The 19,565-nt window shown below is 37.9% G+C and overlaps 1 protein-coding gene across 4 annotated transcripts in view; it reads left to right on the top strand.

Moving 5' to 3' along the window:
• The window catches only part of KIAA0825 (KIAA0825 ortholog), a 291,172-nt gene that overhangs the window by 61,394 nt on the left and 210,213 nt on the right, over positions 1–19,565 (top strand). For all 4 annotated transcript variants that reach the window (XM_071581646.1, XM_071581644.1, XM_071581643.1 and 1 more), the window contains exons 5-9: positions 1,770–1,940; positions 11,772–11,866; positions 13,547–13,774; positions 14,782–15,047; positions 16,267–16,417. In XM_071581646.1, coding sequence (XP_071437747.1) covers positions 1,770–1,940; positions 11,772–11,866; positions 13,547–13,774; positions 14,782–15,047; positions 16,267–16,417 — 911 coding nt within the window. The remainder of the gene's footprint in view (positions 1–1,769; positions 1,941–11,771; positions 11,867–13,546; positions 13,775–14,781; positions 15,048–16,266; positions 16,418–19,565) is intronic.

The raw sequence follows: 19,565 nt of genomic DNA, 5'->3' as shown, positions 1-19,565 counted from the left end.
TAAAGTTAAATGCTGCCTTCAGTATTTTAAACCTAACAGTCTAGAGGTATATATCTTTCAGTTAAACTTCGGATACTCAGGTGTGTGCACACAATTTGATCAAGAGGCACTAAATACATGAGTTGTCATTTCTGAGAAACAGTAAAACTGAAATATACTTTGAATGATCATTGAAAGTAAAATTTAAAGTGTTTTTTTTTCTTTTTTCTCAGTTTAGTAGTATATTCTAAAAAATAGCATTTCTGTGGTCTTCTAGGTCCACTTCCTTTCAGGCTAATATCGTTTGTGGCAATCAATAATTGGAAGGTTTCGGTGCTTCTCAAGAGAGGAGGCAGGAGCATCACAAGGTTTTCAAATTTTAGATAGAACTAATGTTTCAGTCATTTTTGTGATGTTCTTACCCTGTAGACTCATGCAGTTATTTCATGTCAGTTAAACTCACATTATATTCTCTAGTTTTCAGATAAAGAGTAAAATTTGCTGAATAGCAGAATGTGCTTTTTTGTAAATTTAAGACTGAAAATTAGAAATCCAATGATAGAGATATTACTTACTTGTTATTCAGAGAAGAAAGGCACTGACAGAGGCAATTATGTATAACTCTTTTCTCATTCTTTGAAATGCATGGGACTAGCATGAATACATCTGTTTTAAACTTCGAGGAAATTCAGATGTGGATGCAAAACCTACCAATCTTTAAGGCTACAAAACTGTAATAGTAGATTAGAGGATTAGTATTCAGAGCTCAGCTTTGCTTCTTAGATCTGTGTCTATTTAAAAGTGATTAGTGAATGCTTAAAAATAATATCTAGGAACTTTGGGGAAAACAGAAGGTACGGAGTACTTCAAATTTGCAAAGGTAAGAGAGATTTGACACATGAAAATACATCTTGATCAATTTCTATTTGTTTTCATCTTTCAGAGCTTCCCTTTCAAACTACTCTGGCTCTCGCTCTGGCATTTTCTAGATAAACTGTTCTGCTGGCATTACATCTGCAACAGGACTGCACAGGAACCTAGTATCAGCTTGTGGCAATTTGCATGGAAGTGCAAATCTGTTACATTGAAAGAAATTATAAAATTAAAATACTCAAACCCATGTGGTTAGGTAATACTGAGTTGGAAACATCTCACAGTCATTTATAGTCTGACTGTGCTCAAATCAGAGTTGATGTGACAGGATTATATGTTGTGATTACATGTGTTAACCTTTCAAAATTAAATGTTCGATTTCTTCTTTAAATACCAAATGCTTATAGTCATAGTACTTGCTGATATTTAATATGCTCACTGACAGTCTCACTTGTTTTCAAAACCCCACATATTTAAGTAGTGGAGTGTTAGACTGATGTTTCTTTTCACTCAAATATTGTATTCATCAACCGTATTGTGCTAGGAGATTGTTAAACAGACAAGGTGACTTGCAGAGTGACATGTGATGTGATGTCCCAAACCTTTAAATACAGTAATGACATGTTTTTTCCCTGTTTGACTTTTGCAACACAGTGGGTTTTCTGTTAAACACAGGTGCAAAAGTTTCTGGGTAGATCCATTTCTTGGAAAAAAAATCCTTAGTTAATGAATAACAAAACGTAGAATTCAATTGTAACTTCCAAGATAATGTAATGGTATTTTACAATGAGAAAAAGATACATTATGCTATAAGAAAAATGAAGTTACATGATATATTACATTCTTTTACGTAATCAATTTTGAAGGATCATTTTTTAAGCTATAATAAATGTTATTTTATTATTTTACTTGTACAGCCTCCCAGGAATACCAGAAAAAAGGAAGGAACTTCTGCTTAACATTGTATCAACTCAAATGTCTTTCTCAACTTACCAACCTTTTTTTATTAATGGAGGAAAAAATTGAAGAGCTCTGTGCAGAGATTCTGTTGCTGCCTTCGTTTATGAAGAGGACTAAGAATGTTCAAGGTAATGAATAAAGTAATTTTTTATTTACTTTGTGCAAATGTATAATTCTTTATGATTTTCAGCATTAATTACCTAAATTATGTTACCATATTTTGAAAATAAATTTGTTACCCTATCCACTGAAAAAATCTTTGTATTATGCATATTTATATTTGAGTACAATGCCTTGCATAAAAGACCGCAGCTGTATGTAAAGATGTGATGTAGTGACTGTAGGTAATGATGGAGAATCATTGTGAAAAACTATCAAACACTGTAACATATTTGCTACTGAATTATCTATAAAATCCTGTGCTTCATGTTGGACACAACAATACATGCAGTCTGAATTCTTTGAAATTGATTGTTTCTGACCTTGTCCTTCAAAGTCGCCTTTTTCAAGAGAGAAAAGCACTGTCTTGAGCATCAGTTTAGTTGATCATAATATACATGCAACTAAATATTTAAGGATATAGTCCTGGTTTAACCTGTAGTTCTCACTAACACTTACTGATCTGTGCTATGTTTACCAGCATGCTTATCCCATTGGCTTCAGTGGGTGTTTAATAGAAGTAGGCTCTATGTCAGTAAAATGCTCAAGCCTTAAGTTTGCATTTGCTACAGATTCCAAGTTTGCTGTCTTTTTCATCTAATTGTATTCAGGAGAACCTGAATCATGAAAATGCAGGTGAATAACACCTTTCAGGTTACAGTATGCTCATAAATATTCTTCTACTCTGCTACTACTGTCAGTAGAGAGACTCCAAGTCATCAGAGACCAAGCAGTTTCAGGAGCTTTGATTCTATTGGAGGAAAAGATCAGACCAGAAATGAGTCCGAGCTGCTCAGGAAGAGAGGATAGGTGGAGTCAAATATTTACTGTCTGCATAGTCAAGCTGCAAACTGAGGAGAAAGTTGTTTTGGGAGTGTAGTCTTAGAATACTAAACTGATGAAAATAAAAATATTAAATAAGAAGAGTTCCAAGGCACACATTTTGTTGATGGATTCTTCATCTGTAATACTAACACTCTGGAATAAAGAAATATAGGTTAGTCTCTGTATTTTTAGACTATACATCAAAGCTCTAATAAAATTTGCATTCAAGTTCCATTTTTGCTGGTGATTTCAATGTGTTTCTGCCACCTTTAATCTCTCGGTTTTACTAATTCTCAAGAAATGTTAAGCTATTATAAATTATGATTTATGTTTTATGATCTTGATCATACAAAGAGGTGTTAGAGTAAACTTCTCCTATTGTGGAGACCTTTCCATATGCAAGGCAGTGTGTACATTCAGTAAGGGTGATTATAGGTCTTCTTTTTATTAGTATGTTCTGTGGTAAAGTATAAAGAAATTGAAAACCTCTTGAGTGGGAAGTCTGTTTGACATTTGACTAGGTACACTATAAGACATGTGATCTTCAGTAATTGAGAGAACGTGAAGATTTCGATATTAACAACTTGAAGATTTCAACATTTACTTTCCAGGAAGTGTATTTACGTTTTTATCCTGCAGGCATTTTTCCAAGCTTAATTACTTGCCGAATTGTTTCTCTAAGATTTGTTAAGCCTCCTTCTTTGAGGAATATTCTTTTAGGATAATTCTGTCTATGACAAGTCAGTTCTTAAATGGTACCTCTGCTTAATCAAATCTGAATGGGAAATACTGTTAGATCTTGTTGGAGGATGCAGTCCTTGGGTAGAAGGTCCATTCTAAAGAAAACATAAAATTACTTTTATCCTGAAAAACAAATGTAAGTAAATATTTTACAGGTGCTTCTAGTGAAGTCTTCAGACATACCTTTGGTTTTAGTGTTATTCTGATCAGGTGGTTCTATTCACAAAACTTTGCTAAGTTATATGTTTACAAGCAGTATGTGAAAAGAAGACATGTCCAGAGAAATTTGTAATAAAATGTCTGACTAGAATAAGGGTATATTGGTGTTACTTTCACATCCTATTGTGAGAAATCTCAGTTGTAGTGATGTAGTAAAAAATTATTTAATGTGGGAGAATAAAAGCTATATTTCCAGTAGTTCCAGGTTCTGTTAAGTATCAAAAAAGATTGAAGATTTTCTCTGTTAATGTCCTGTATTGGACTGATAATCTTATTTTGTCACTGATGAAGGCTGAGTTTTGATAAGAAGGATGGATTAGAATCCTTGTTTTATTTTCATCAGAACAAGTTATAATATGTGACCAGAAAATATATGGCCATCTTCTGTACTTATTTAGAAGCCTTATTACTAGAAATTTTGTTTAATTTAACAGATTCTAGAGTGTAGATGAGTCCAAAGTAGCTTTAAATTAACTTGGATACCAGTATCAGGTTTACTGTGCAGCACAGACTTCAGAACTAGCCTGAGAAGCAGAGCAAATTAGCCCAGATTCAACTAGTTGCTCTTGGTACTAGACAGTTACCTGTACTCTCAGTGGGTTAAAGCTAGGCTGGGTGTATCCAGTCTACCCCTCAGTCACTGCAGTGAGGGACATGTGAAATGTCAGTCCTCTGCAAATATTACTTCTGGCAAATTAGGGGTAATTGGCCAATTCATAAAAGGTAGGCTAATGTCCAAGTGAAGTAAAGTTTCCCTAGGCATCACATAGGAAGGAACTTGCTTGCTTCCTTTTCTCCTCACACGAGCCTTTTTATCTGTGTAACTCATGCAGAGATGCAACAATAATAATGTTTTTTTTCAGGTGCTTGTGTCTATAGCTATTTCATTGGCAGTTTCAATTGTTTTTTTGTTTTATATCCCATAGTACTTCAATCTTGATATTTAGAACATGTGTCAAGTTCCATCAAAAACAAAGTAGTTCTTTGGATGGTTCCTGTTTTTAAATTTTTTTTTGGCCCGAAGATGGCATCTGAGTTTTATCTAAACTAGACCATTTCTTGGCCCTCATTTTTCCCTAAACCTAGCAATGACAAAGAGCAATGGCTGCATAAATTGGATGTAAGAAGAACACTTAGGGTTTATCACAGAAAAATCAAAGATTTCATATCTTCTGACAGATTGTTTGTACTCTTAGGGGGTCTTAAGAGGGGTCAAATGGCTTCTAAGAGTTGCTTAGCTAGATGGTTAAGGGATTGTATTAGGGAGGCGTATGTAGTTAAGGGTAAAGAGACTCCCAGGGTTTGTAAAGCTCATTACACTGGGACTATAGCTGCTTCTTGGGCGGAGAGGTCGAAGGCTTCCACATTGGAAATTTGCAAGGTGGCCACCTGGGCTTCTTTTCGTACTTTTTCATTGCATTATCGCTTGGATGTAGTCTCTTCTGCAGATTCTGCTTTTGGTAGGAGGTTGCTTGTGAACCAAAAAAAGAACAGTGAAGAAAAGAAAGACATGTAGTTCAGAGTTCTAGCTGGCAACAAGACAAGTTTCTTTGCAGTGTGCACAATGGAATCCTATGAAGACCAATTTAGGCGGTTGAAAATAGATATTAGAGAGAAGTACTGCGTACCAGTGTTCTCTGATGGTAACCCTGTGGCAGACAATAGCACCAAAGGAAACAGTGAACCAGAGTGAACTCTGTGGGGAGATGGATGTAGAGACGTTTTTATAGGTGATACTGAATTCAGTTAGAGAGTTCTGTATCTGGCATCTTCTGGAATATATTCAGAATCCTCATTTTCACAAATTGTTTTTCATAGATTGCAAAAAAATTTCTCTGAATTGCATTTTCTTCTCTTTTCACTGTTCTCCATCCAGTTCTTCCTGATTTTATTTTTTGACTTGACTTTACTGGAGCTAACTTAGCTTATATCGCTCAATGAGCAGTATGTATGTGCCAAGTTTTGAGCTTGATTTAAAATTGTATTTGCGTTATCTAAGCACAATTTTAAAGAAATGTGGTATAAACACACACTTTATCTACTACCAGTGTATTCTTCAAGTTATCCCTTAAATTATATAAAAGAAGAAAATAGTGAAAAGTTCTTGGATGAACAAAGGATGATGTGATTTTGTTCCATCCCTAAACTTTATATTGGCATCTGAACAAGACTGCAATTCTGCCATTCAGAGGAAAGGATCTGTATTTTTCTTACATTTAAACTTTTATTCTCAGTGTTACATAACCTCACTTTGTTCTGCTACAACCATTAAATTTCATAACATTAAAACAGTAACTACCTTATTTTTTTAATTGGCTAGACATTTAACCCTTTCTTCTCTAGGTATCTTGTCAAACCTATTGTGATGAAATAGTCTACTTCTCTATGTACATTCAGTTGAGTTTCTGAGGTGTTCTGACATACCTAGAACTTTCAGCATCACAGAGATTGTTCCTTTTGAAGTAATATGGAACATGGTCAGCTGCAGTCAAGGGTTAGGAAGGAGATTTTGGTTTAGAATCTTGCCAAATTGCATTCCCTTCTCATCTTTAAGGTAGATTTCTCTTTCCTCTTGATTTTCAGAAGCCTTTTGTTGAGACTTTTAAAAAAATCAAGAGTACTAATGTGCTTTCATCTGCCTCATTTTTTTCCATTCTGCTGGGAAAGGTGAGCATTGCACAGGTCAGATGAGTACCCAAAAAAGCTTTTTCTGATGCAGCGCTTTGAAAATACGGTGAGCAAAGTTGTCAGGCCCTTAGGTTTACCTGCTTTGCTTCACGGGACTGGGAAGATTTGCAAAGGTCTTTCCTTCACGCCATAAGAAGAAATCTTTATATCCATTTCTGGAAAGCGTAATAAAAGGAGTGTAAAATTAAATGTATGAGGGGTATTCTCCTAATAGACTTTTATTGCCAAATTGCAATATTGGAACAGTTGCAGAAATTGAAGAAAGTTGTGATTCTTGCTTTAGTTTCAAAGCAAGATGTGCAAGTAGCTTCTTCAAGAAATACATAGCTTCAATGGATAATTCCAAACTGAAGATTACACTGGGATACATTTTCTATATTTGTGTGATTGCAGTTTGCTCAGTATAGTACAATAAATAAAAAGTCCATTATTGAAGATAGAAAGCAGAGTGGGGTTTTGATCTACAGCTAGTTAATTTTTTTCTTGTGCTTATTTATATTTCTGGTGGAGTGATATTTCCCACTTCTGCAAGACGTATGATTTCCAGTGCAGTTTCAGTAAAAGTTCTGAGTGAGCTGGCTGAAGTCAACCACTTTGATGGCACTGATACTTAGCTTATGCACAGATGGTAAGTTGCCTTACAAAAGGTTTCCTTGATACTTTGCTTTTCTATGCTACATGGAAGATGGCATTGCAATGAAAAGGGGGAAAAAAAGGTAAATTTAAGGTATCAAGCATAGAATAGAAAAGAGGGAAAATACCTAGTCATGTTTTTTTTTTTAATTCTGGAGTATTTTCTGAAGTAAACTTTAGGAAACTTCATAACAAAATACATTAAAACATACTGAAATACATGAAAACATACTGAAAAAAAGCAGGAAGTTATGATTCTGTTTGCAATGTGTTGAATGATCAGGGAATTAGATTACCTGGTTAGTCTCTTCTGGTTTTATGTTCTACCTTTTTATCTTTCATCGTTCCCAGCTCAAGGCTGTCAATGTCTTTTGAAAATGCAGGAGGAAATGGTACTTGGAAAAAACTCCAACCAGACAAAAAACCCCACACCCAAACCAAATTAAAAAATCCCACAAAACCCTTGAAGCTCTAGAAAGTTGTATAGGTGTATGAAACGCCGAGTGTTCATTTTAACATTACAAAGTGTTTAGGGGAAAGATAAAATCCATTTTGGATATATTTAATCCTAGGTATTTGCAAATACTGGAAATTCTATAAAAAGAGAAAATCTCTTTAAACTTTGGCCGTGTACTATCAGTAGCTTCAAATCACTTAAGATCTGCAAGTTTATGCTTAGAAGGTAATCTTAACAATGCTTTGGCAGCTCCTGGTGATCTAAAACCTCTTGATTTTAATTTCATATGAAGTACATTACCTTAAGAATATCAGGGGCACTGTTGTTTACCAGCTTTATGCTACAAGACAGATGTTAAAAATACCAAATACTTTGCTTTTATTCTTACACTTCTTTTGAAATGTGGACTCAGAGAATTGCAAAACAGTTGAGGTTGGAAGGGTTGGTTGGAGGTCCAAACAGCCCCTGTTCAAGCAGGGCCCTTACAGCCAGTTGCCTACTATCATGTCCAGACAGCTTCTGAGTATTTCCAAGGATGGAGATTCCATAGCCTCTCAGGACAATCTCTTACAGTGCTGCCACCCTGAGCTTTCTCTTCACTTGGATAAGAGTCCCAGTGCTCTCAGCCTGTCCTCATGGGAGAGATGCTCCATTCCCTTTATTGTCTTCCTGGCCCTTTCGTAGACACCCTCCAGTATGCTCATGTCTGTCGTGTACTGACATTGCTCCAGGTGTGGTCTCACCAGACTTGAGCAGACAGCAAGAATCATTTTCCTTGACCTGCTAGCATTTTGCCTGATGCAGCCAAGATGCCATCAGCCTTCCAGGCAGCAGACATACATTGGTGGCTCACATTCAGCTTTGTATCTTTCTGGACCTTCAGATCATTTTATCCAAAGCTTTTGGATTTCAGTAAAGCTTTCAATACTGTCTCTCCCAAGATCCTTCTGGACAAAATGTCCAGCACACCTTTGGATAAACACATCATGTGGTGGTGAGCAGCTGGCTCACGAGTGAAGCACAGAGGGTTATAGTGAATGGGGTAACAAACTGGCTACCTCTTGCTGGTGGGATTCCAGAGGCTCCATCTTGGGCCCTGTACACTTCAACATCTTCGTAAATTACTTGGATGCAGGACTGGAAGACATACTCAACAAGTTTGCAGATGACACAAAACTGGGAGGAGCTGTTGACTCCTCGAAGGCAGGGAGGCCCTGCAGAGAGACCTTGACAAATGAGAGGACTGGACAATCACCAACCATTATGAAGTTCAACATGGGAAGACTGCTGAATTCTGTACATGGGATGGGGCAAGGGTGAAGGGCCTTGAAGGGAAGCTGTATGAGGAGCAGCTGAGGTGACTTGGTGTGTTCAGCCTGGAGGAGACTGAGGGGAGACATTGCAGTTACAACTTCCTCATGAGATGAAAAAGAGGAGGAGCAGGCACTGATCTGTTCTCTGTGGGAACCAGTAACAGGACCCAAGGGAATGGCCTGATGTTGTGTCAGGGAAGGTGTAGGTTAGATATTAGAAAGAGGTTCTTCACCCAGAGGTTGGCTGGGTTCTGGAACAGGCTCCCTAGGTCACAGCACCCAGCCTGACAGAGTTAATGAAATGGATGGATGATACTCTTGAGTACATGGTGTGACTCTTGGGGATGGTCCTGTTCAGGGCTAAGAGTTGGACTCCATGATCCTTGTGGGTACCTTCCAACTCAGCATATCCTGTGATTCTCTCTGGCTTAAAGACCTCCAACATGCCTGGATTTGTTCCACCCCAGATGTGTCACTTTGCACATATCTTTCTTGAACTTTATGGAGCCCTTTTCTCCAGCTTGTTGAGGTCCCTCTGGATGGCACCATGACCCTCTGCCAGCCAGTTTGATGTCAGCTACAAACTATCACCTGAGGGCAGACTCTGGTCTGTCAGCCAGGTCATTAATGAAGGTGTTAAACAGGATTGTACCTAGTAAGATTTTCTGATCACAAGGTCGTGAGTTCGAGTCTCAGTGGAGACCGTACCGGGCAGTTAAATGCCTCCCTGCCATCCGATCCCGTCATATCTCGGATGCTCAGCAGGGTAAGCCCCGGTTAGTACCAGGTGCTGTAGACAGTCCTGAGGACTTCACTGTCACCGTCCAAGCTCGCTTGGCTGTGGCAGATGGACCTTGGGACTTAAACTGACCTTGGGCCAGTGCTGTGCACACTGTGCCTCACCTAGAAAATCCACTGTGCAGGCTCGAAGGGCACACCCCCATGTGGGGAAAGCCCTTCCCAAATCTTCGTTCGCGGAGTTTGGCCATACATACATACATACATACGTAGTAATGATCCCTGAGGCAGATGGCTAATTAATGGCTGCAAACTAGAGTTTGTGTCACCAGTCACCATGTTTGGTAGTCTAGCTATTCAGCCAATTTTTGACTCACTTCACTGACTGTTTATCCAGCCCAAATATCAACAGCTTGTGTACAGCTTGTTTTCTAATAGGATCTTAGGGGAGACAATGTCAAAGGCTTTACAGAAGTCCTGGTAGTCAGTATCTACCACTCCCTCCTCATCTACCAGACCAATTATTTCTTCATAAAAGTTTATCAAGTTGGTCAAGCAGGAGTCATGCTGAGTATTCCTAATGTTTTTTTTTTCTGTACTATGCCTGAAAATGCCTCCATCACCTTCCCAGGGACCAAGGTGAGATTGACAAGACCCTGATTCTCTAAGTCTTGCCTTTCTTGAAGATAATGATACTTGCTTTCTTCTAGTCTTTGGGATTTTATCCCAGTTGCCATGGTTGATCAAAGATTATGGAGAGTGGCCTTGCAATGACATCTGCCAGCTCCCTTGGCACTTGTGGGCATCCCATGAGCGCCCAAGGATATGTCGAGTTTGATTAAGTTATTCAGGTTTTCTCAGACCTGATCCTATTCCACTAAGGGTACATCTTCCTTGCTCCAGCCTTGTCTTCTGGTCTCTGAGGCCTGGGATTCCTGAAGGCTGCTCTCACTAGTAAATATTAAGTCAAAGAAGACAATTCGCTACCTCAGCCTTTTCCAGGTTCCCCATTTTGTTAAGCAGTGGGCTCACATTTTTCGTAGTCTTCCATTTGTCACCTGTGTACTTATAGAAGCCCTTCTTGTCTTTGACATCCCTGGCCAAATTTAGTTTCATTTGGGCTTTAGCTTCCCTAATTTGTCTGTGCTCAGATACTGTTTGTGTGTCCCTCCCAGATTACCTGTCCTTACTTCCAGTCTCTATATGCTTCATTTTGTGTTTGAGTTTGGCTACGATCTTCTTGTTCATCCGTGCAGGCCTCCTGGTGGGTTTTTTTTCCCAACTCTGTTGAGCTTGGCAGAGGTGATCCTGAATATTAACCAACTTTCTTGTGTCCCATTACCTAGGATCTAATCCCATGGGACTCTTCCAAGCAGAGGCCAATCTCTGCTCTTTGGAAGAGTTGTGAGCTTGCTTTTCACTCTCCTTCCTGCCGTCAGGATTCAGAACTCTGCTATCTCATGGTCACTGCAGCAGAGGCAGCCTTTGACTTTCACATCCCCAACAAATGAATCCATTTGTGCCTGTATCTCTTGGAAGAGGAAGTTATCATCAATGCACTTCAGGAACCTGAATTGCTTGAAAAAACTGGTGAAAGTGATATCTACCCCAGATACTGGTTTGTCCTTTTCAAAACTGGGGCAATATTCCCATTACTCCAAGGTTTACGAGCGACCTTTGTACCAGCCCTTCTTAAAGAACTTCACTTGTTCCTTTTGCCACTATTTTGCTTATAGTAACTGTACTAATTAACTATCTTTTTTGTCTTATCATGTTGGCATTTCCAAATAGTAAAAACTATAAGAATACATTTGTGTTCAATTTATACAATTTATTAAAAAAGTAATAGAAATTAATTTCTGCACAGCTCGTCTAATGTCATCTATTCTCCCTCAGAATAGATGACTGCCCAATCAGTATAAAAATGAATTAATGATAAAAGAAAAAATATTTTACACATTATATGTGTGTTGGTATAAAATATTATTACAATGGGATATGGATTTCATCATGTTATATAAAAGGAAGGAACTGTATATAACTTGAATTTGACTTTATCATATCATTACTGTTCTCCCAGATGTTGAGAGGTTTTTATGCTTCATATTGACATATAAGAAGGTGTTGTAGGCTGACTTTTCCACAGAATTAGTCTTAACTTTGATCTCTTTTACCATACTGTGCAGGAGTACTGAAGAGAGCTAGTGGGGAGCTTTTAATAGGAGAAACTAGAGCAAATGAAACCAGCGTGCTTCCTGAACACTTAGTTCAGGTAGAAGAGGTAAGTATGAAAAGAGTTTTACACTTTGAATGGGATTTTCTTTTGTGTGTGTCTCCAGCGTAGTCTGTCATCATGTTCGTTATAAACACATATTTCCATAGTTTCATTATTTTAGCTACTGTGATTAATTTTAGGTGCAAAGTCTCAGGTAAGATGAAATAAAATCTGGCAATCTCAAAGAAGTGGTTGGTACTTAATATTTAATAACAGAAAGAATTTAACAGAAGTAAAAGATGGCTCAAAACAAAACAAAAAATCACTGAAATATGATAACTTTCTTAGTATTATATGTATTATCAAATACAGCAGAATCTTAAAAAATATCTATGAAATTCTTAGAATTTTATTAAACTTCTCTTTAAGGGGATAGGTACTTACACAATGTGTAGTTTCTTTGATGAAAACAAACTACTATGTAGTAAGCACTATGATTTGTAGTATATATGTACAAGATTAAGTTTTGTCTGGCTCCTATTTACTACTATACACATTTTTTATTGTTGATTTTATGCAACCTAAATGCTCTAACAAGTCTGATACTTTGTGATAGTGGAATTTAATTTTTTAATGTCTTGATTTTAATGCTGATATTTTTAAAATGTGCCTTGAATCAGTTTGTGAGACTAATGTCCTGTCAGATTACAAAGAAGAATATTAGTAGAGTGGGCTCTACTTGATCCTCCCAGTCTCCCCAGAAAGAGGAAGGAGTGCAAAATGTGTTCATGGCGGCTGTCTCTGTGCTGACTGGAGTTGAATGCTGGGAGTGGAGAAAGGGAAAGGAAAGAGGATACAACTTTTCAATTGAATTAAGGTGGAAGGCTTTCACTTTTTAGCCGTTCATTGTCTTGCAGTTTAGTATTCTAGCTGCAGCTTATTAGGAATCCTTTTTTTCCTACTATGCTCTCCAGGTGGAGAAGCTGTATTTGCTGAACATTACCTCATGTCATTAAAATATGTCTCTTAGAGTGGTGCAGTTCTCAATTGGCAAGTTCTGCTAAGGTTTAATTCTGTTGTATGTCATGAGCAGTGCAAAGTCAGGTAACTCGAAAAGTAGTGACGTTGTACTATGTCTGCTTTTGGCAACTGTTACGCTTCAGACAACTTCAGAAGCCTCTAAAGAAGGCAGGGACTGATGTAAACCATAGTAAAAGTCAGTGTTAGCTGAAAACTACAAATCTCAATTTAAACATTTTAACCTTTGCTGAATGGAGCTCTAGAGAAGAGAAATACAGTGTGACTGTGTTAAAACCAGCTTCTGCTATGTGTTTCCCATAAAGTTTCATGGTTAGTAACTTCCAGTTTCAGTTGCAGTGAAAATTATTACAAGGTATACATTCCTAGATTACTTGTTATACTATTGAAAAATGATTGTAAATTCTTTTGACTTTGTTACATAGATTCTGTTAAAGATTATAAATCAAGTAAAGATGAAACACCTTTCTTTTAAAGCTGTCTTGTTCAAACAGGATTTTTTTCTTAAAAATTTGATGATAAATTTACCTTATGCATGTTCATTTTTGTTGAGTGTAAATACTGCTTTTAATATGACTTCAAGGCCAGCAGACTATATTTTAAGTTCTTGGTGTCCTGTACTTTAAGTATGGATGTGCATTTAATTTTCAGACAATAATAACACTCAATAATGACTTTGGATTGATTTAGTCTTAATATGTTTTTCAGCCTATTTTACTGAACTTTGGCTGGAGAAATGCATTTAAAGACCTGTCTTCTTCTGTGGCTCACTGTGTGACAATAGGAATTGAGGATTTTTCATCTAAAATTTTTCAACATGAGCAGAAAGAAGAGTTTTCAGCTTCAGGCTGTTCAGTGAGTCTTGTAAACCACCAGCAAATGAGGGAGTCCTGTGGAGCAGTCCAACAGGAGGAGCAACCAAAACGAATTGCTAAGGCAGGTATCAAAAAGATCTGAAGTTCGAGAGGAGACAGAATGCCACGGCTGTTTCCATCTACACTTTGAAGTACTTACAGTACTATTAATATTCTATATCTTATATAAATGAAATTATAAAGTAAGTGAGAGGCATTACAATGTGAAGCTGAAGAGAGCTTTATAGCCCATAGTGTGTACTTGAAAGAACTAACTTATAAACTTCACTGGCCTAATATTTTTCAGCAAAAATTTCTAAAACTTTCTGATTTATTCTAACATTCATTCTAACATTCTACTCTGTTACCAAGTATTTCAGTGGGAAAATGTTGAAAGCTTTGGAACATGGCTATGAAGGGATTTCTTCTGTTCATATCATTAGACATAGCATTCAACTAATTATAACCAGTAATATGGCCAATTTTAAAGTTCGTTGATTTGGCTGAAAGTTCACATATTAACTAAATATTTTTTCTGAGGGAATATACATTTGAGACTATTTTAAAGTAAGATTTGCAACTATTCTAGCAGATTTGGAATGCTGTTAATGAATGTTTGCTTAAACTAACACATAAATTAACTCTTTTGGGAGATAATTTCACGAAGATCAGTGTATGAACTTATTAAGAGATGAAGTTTGTTTCCAAATTCAATGTTAAGAAATCTGTTTGTTTGTTTTTCAAAATAAATTAGTTTAGAAAATTATCTTTGTTTACAGGGAATTAGCTTTGAATATACATTTAGTGAAATTAAAACCAAAATGAAGGCATTAGTAGCGTAAGATAGTTTTAATTTTCTACCACAATATACACTGTACAGTTTTAAAGCAGAAATAAATAAAAGAATAATTAATTTGCTCTAGATAAATGTTTCTCCCCTGATTAACAGATTAAAATGGATGTAAAGCTGATTCAATATATATATATGTTTTTTGCCAATTTTAGTATTCAAGAATCTGACCACAGTGTGTATAAATTAAACAATGCTGTTAGAATACAAAGAACTCAATGCCACATTTATTTTCTCAGTTTTGTTCTGACATCATGGAAGAACTTGACACATTGCTTCCATTGGCTCTGGCATGCAGAGATGATTCTCTTCAGGAAATTAGAGCAAATTTTGTAGAAGCCTGCAGCAAAGTGGCAACTGCTATCCTAGCAAGACTAGAGGAGAAAAGCAAAGATGTTCCCTCCAAGGCTCCCCTGCAAGACTTGTATGCTGTTCTTTCCACAGCGATATATGTTTTTCAGCATTTTACCATGTATAGAAATTTAATGAGAGAAACAAGCAAAACGTAAGTACTTTTTATTTCTAATGTTTAATTCAAACATAAGTAATATGTGACTTCATTCCATTTTGGTAATACATTGTGGTGGTGGTTTTCCGAATTGCGTCTTATTTTTTAGTACACTCGGTGTGTGTAGTGTTTATGGAAAGACCTGAATCGAAGTTATTGACAGTCTAAAGCTGCCTTAACAAAATGAATTATTTATGTTCAAGATTCTACATTTGATTGGATTAAGCTTGAGAAAACAGTATTGTCCAGGAAACTTAACGTACTCTACTCTCATATTAATAAGGGGCTAAGGCCTTCAGTTCCTTTTCTGACCTTTGTAATGGCTGTATTTTCATAAAATCTAATTTAGTCCATAGCAAATCTTAGAGGACAATATAAAAATACATTTCTGTTCTTCCTTACACCAGTTGTATTCAGGCATGTAAATTGTTCAATGTAGTTTTGAATTTATTTTTCTTTGCATGCAGAAATTAGAGGAGATAAGAAGTAGGAGTGTAAAGTCAAAGGCAGTGTTTGACCTGGGGGGCAATATAACTTCATGTGCTGTGCTTTTAGGAGATTGAGACTTAAGATACTAGGAATCTCTTTATTGGTCCATGTATTTCCAACCCTGTGTAACTGAAAAGTAGAAACTGTGCCTTTTGGGAGGGACCCTGAACTAGCCCAATTTTCAAGGAATGTATGATTTCTGAGTAGTTGTGTGCACTGTTGAGCTACTTTCCTTCTGATGTTTTAATCTTTTCTGTGTGAAGAATATCTTTGTGAATGGGAAGTATGAGAAAAATACTGCTTAGTAATTCTACTTAGCTGTATTATCAAAGAGTTTTAGTAGATACCTACCAAAAGCAATCTCTGTACCCTGTGCTTATGTTTCCTTTATCATACTTAGTGCTGATGTAATAATTGCCAATGCAAGTATGCTGCAACACAGAGTCTTAAAATAAGGGAATAACAAATGTACTTTTGTCTCAGAAAGTAGGATGAAGTAATTTATTTCTCAGTGACTTAGGCAAATGAAATTTATAGACAAGCAGACCTATTTAAAGAACTTTTGAAACAAAGAGTTTCAAAAGTGAATGCTAGGTTCAGACTTCAGGATCAAGAGGAAATGAATGATTGATACCTAATAATCTAGACTATTTGCAGTGCTGGGGATTGTTACCTCCTACTGCAAAGCCTTTCAATCACTGTGTCTTTGATCATTCTCTCTGAACAGCCCCCTGTTTCTAGTGACTCTCCAACAGTATCAGGAATTCATCAGCGTTCTCCAGTTTCAAGTTACAAACTACTGCATCAGAGTTTGTGCTACAAGCATTTTACAGGATGCTGAGAGCCACGACTGGGATGACTACAAAGCTTTCTATGAGGTGTGAAGTTAAGTTTGCTATGCCTCCCTTTTACAAAATGTGTTTTACTGTTTGCCAGCTCTCTGGCTAATCAGAAACATAAGATCAGCATTATTTTTACGTAAAGATTGTTGGAATTTACTCTTTTGAAATATCTATTATTGCAGTGAAATGTCTCTCTAGAAAGGACGTAGGAAAACAGTTATTTAAAAATGAGATAGAATGTTGCCATGAAGTGTTTGTGTCATTTACTTTGTAAAATACTATGTGTCAAGGCACATATAGAACTCAGTAAAGAAGACACCATCCTCTTAACTCTAAGAACTTTACAGAAAGTGTAACATTTGAAAATCATTTTCTGGGAAATTTTTTATCTGATTCTTTAATTTTTATTTTCAATTAGTTCCCCTATTTACTTTTTGGGAGCAAAGGATGTAACAAAGAAAGATAGTCAATATAGTCATCTTAAATATTCACCAGTATATTTCTGAAATAAACAGTGCCATTTCACCCGCATTTTGAAGTCAGGATAATCCTAATGATTCTAAAAAAAAAAAAAAGAGAATTATTTTCATTTATTTTTTTCCTTCATTGCAATTAAAAGCAAACACAGATTGACACACACTGAAATTATTCTCAGTGGATTCCAGAATAACATGGGCTTTTTTACCAGAAATAACTGAGGTCTCCTGGAGACAAAATCCTGTCCTTCCTTTTATCATTTTTTGTGTGTGAAAATTAGCATGGTTTTGTTAAGAGTTTTCTAGGATTCTTACAAGAGAGAAAATTCTCTTTGATACATGTATTCTACAGATGTAGTAGAGAAAGCTTCTGAGTCAGTGACAAACTTTTGTTTGACTGTTGACCCAAATGATAAGGTAAGGAACGTCGTGGCCTTTGGCAACTGGGAAATCATGATACCATCTTCACTGTCTTTACTCCATATGGTGCTGCTGTTTGTAAGTTCACCATGGATGAAACCTAATCATGAGAAATAATTGTCTGAAGACAGAGGAATATGGAGTATGTATGGCCAGACTTTCGAGCAGTTAAACAGTTTAGTCATTACTGAGCAGAACTGATGTGTGTTGGAAGGGATGAGGAAAGCTGGTTTCTCACCTCTGTAGATTTGCAGGACCTGAAGTGAAAAGTATGTAATATTACATCATTACTCTGCTCTTTTTTTGGGAGATAGCCCAAATGTGGACCTTGATCTGCTTTGAGTACCTTCAGGAGGCACAATGCTTAGCAAATGTTACTTCCATTGGCCTCTTGTAGGCATCCCAAATGAAGGAGATTGGGTTAAGATTTACTTGTTACAGAGGCAACATTCTGCTGAAACTTCTAGCAGTGAGAGGTGGCTTCTTCTGAGTTCTAAACTCAGCAGGAAGAGTGTGCTGCTGGGCAGGCTCTCCAGATTATGTTTTTGAATTAAGCTTTTAGCATAGCAGACATCTGCTGTAGCTGTGGGAACTTCTTTTCTAATAGTCAAAGAATAAAGAATTGTCTGTTCAGAGATAATACTGAGTGGCTTATATAATCATAGAATCATAGAATCAATTGGGTTGGAAAAGACCTCCAAGATCATCAAGTCCAACCCTTGGTCCAACTCCAGTCCATTTACTAGATCATGGCACTCAGTGCCACATCCAATCTGCATTTAAAAATCTCCAGGGATGGTGAATCCACCCCCTCTCTGGGCAGCCCATTCCAATGCCTGATTACTCTCTCTCTAATAAATTTTTTCCTGATACCCAACTTAAATTTCCCCTGGCAGAGCTTAAGCCTCTGCCCCTTTGTCCTATTGCTGAGTGCCTGGGAGAAGAGACCAATCCCCACCTGGCTAGAACTTCCCTTCAGGTAGTTCTCGACAGTGATGAGGTCACCTCTGAGCCTCCTATTCTCCCGGCTAAACACTCTCAGCTCCCTCAGCCTCTCCCCACAGGGCTTGTGCTCCAGTCCCTTCACCAGCCTTGTAGCTCTTCTCTGGACCTGCTCCAGCACCTCAATATCCTTTCAGAACTGAACACAATACTCAAGGTGTGGCCTCATCAATGCAGAGTACAGGGGAAGGATCACTTCCCTGGTCCTGCTGGCCACGCTATTTTTGATCCAGGACAGGATCCCATTGGCCTTCTTGGCAACCTGGACACACTGTTGGCTCATGTTGAGCTTCCTGTCAATTAGTACCCCCAGGTCCATTTCTGCCTGGCTGCTCTCCAGCCACTCTGTGCCCAGCCTGTAGCGCTGCAGGGGGTTGTTGTGGCCAAAGTGCAGTACATGGCACTTGGCCTTATTGAACTTCATCCCATTGGAATCAGCCCATCTCTCAAGTCTATCCACATCCCTCTGCAGAGCCCTCCTGCCTTTCAGCAAGTCGACACTCCCTCCCAGCTTGGTGTCATCAGCAAATTTGCTGATGATGGACTCAATCCCCTCATCTAAATCATCAATAAAGATGTTAAACAGGACTGGACCCAACACAGACCCCTGGGGAACACCACTAGTGACTGGCTGCCAGCTGGATGCAGCTCCAGCTCCAGCAGGTGGGTCACCTGATCGTAAAAAGAGATCAGATTGGTCAGACAGGACCTGCCCCTCCTAAACCCATGCTGGCTGGGTCTAATCCCTTGTCCACCCTGAAGGTGCTGTGTGATTGCACTCAGGATGAACTGCTCCATAACTCTGCCAGGCACCAAGGTCAGGCTGACAGGCCTGTAGTTGCTAGGGCCCTTTTTGTGGATTGGGGTGACATTGGCCAACCTCCAATCATCTGGGACCTCCCTCAGAGAGCCAGGACTGTTGGAAGATGATGGAGAGTGGTTTGGCAAGCTCTTCTGCCAGCTCCCTCATCACCCTGGGACGGATCCCGTCAGGTCCCATAGACGTGAGGAGCTAGCTTGCTCATTAAGTCACTAACTATATCCTCCTGGAATACAGGAGGGGTATTCAGCTCCCTCTCCCTGTCTACCAGCTCCAGAGGCCAGTTCTCTTGACGGCCACCTGTTTTAGTGGTAAAAACTGAGGCAAAGTAGGTGTTAAGTACCTCAGCCTTCTCCTCATCTTCCTTAACTATATTTCCCTCCAAGTCCAACAGAGAATGGAGGTTTCCCTTGCCCCTCCTTTTCTTATTAATGTATTTATAAAAGAACTTTTTTTTATGCCTAAC

Source organism: Pithys albifrons, chromosome Z, assembly GCF_047495875.1.
Source record: "Pithys albifrons albifrons isolate INPA30051 chromosome Z, PitAlb_v1, whole genome shotgun sequence".
Lineage (NCBI taxonomy): Eukaryota > Metazoa > Chordata > Aves > Passeriformes > Thamnophilidae > Pithys > Pithys albifrons.
Note: the sequence above shows the minus strand (reverse complement) of the source record. Positions and strands in the feature narration are given on the sequence as shown.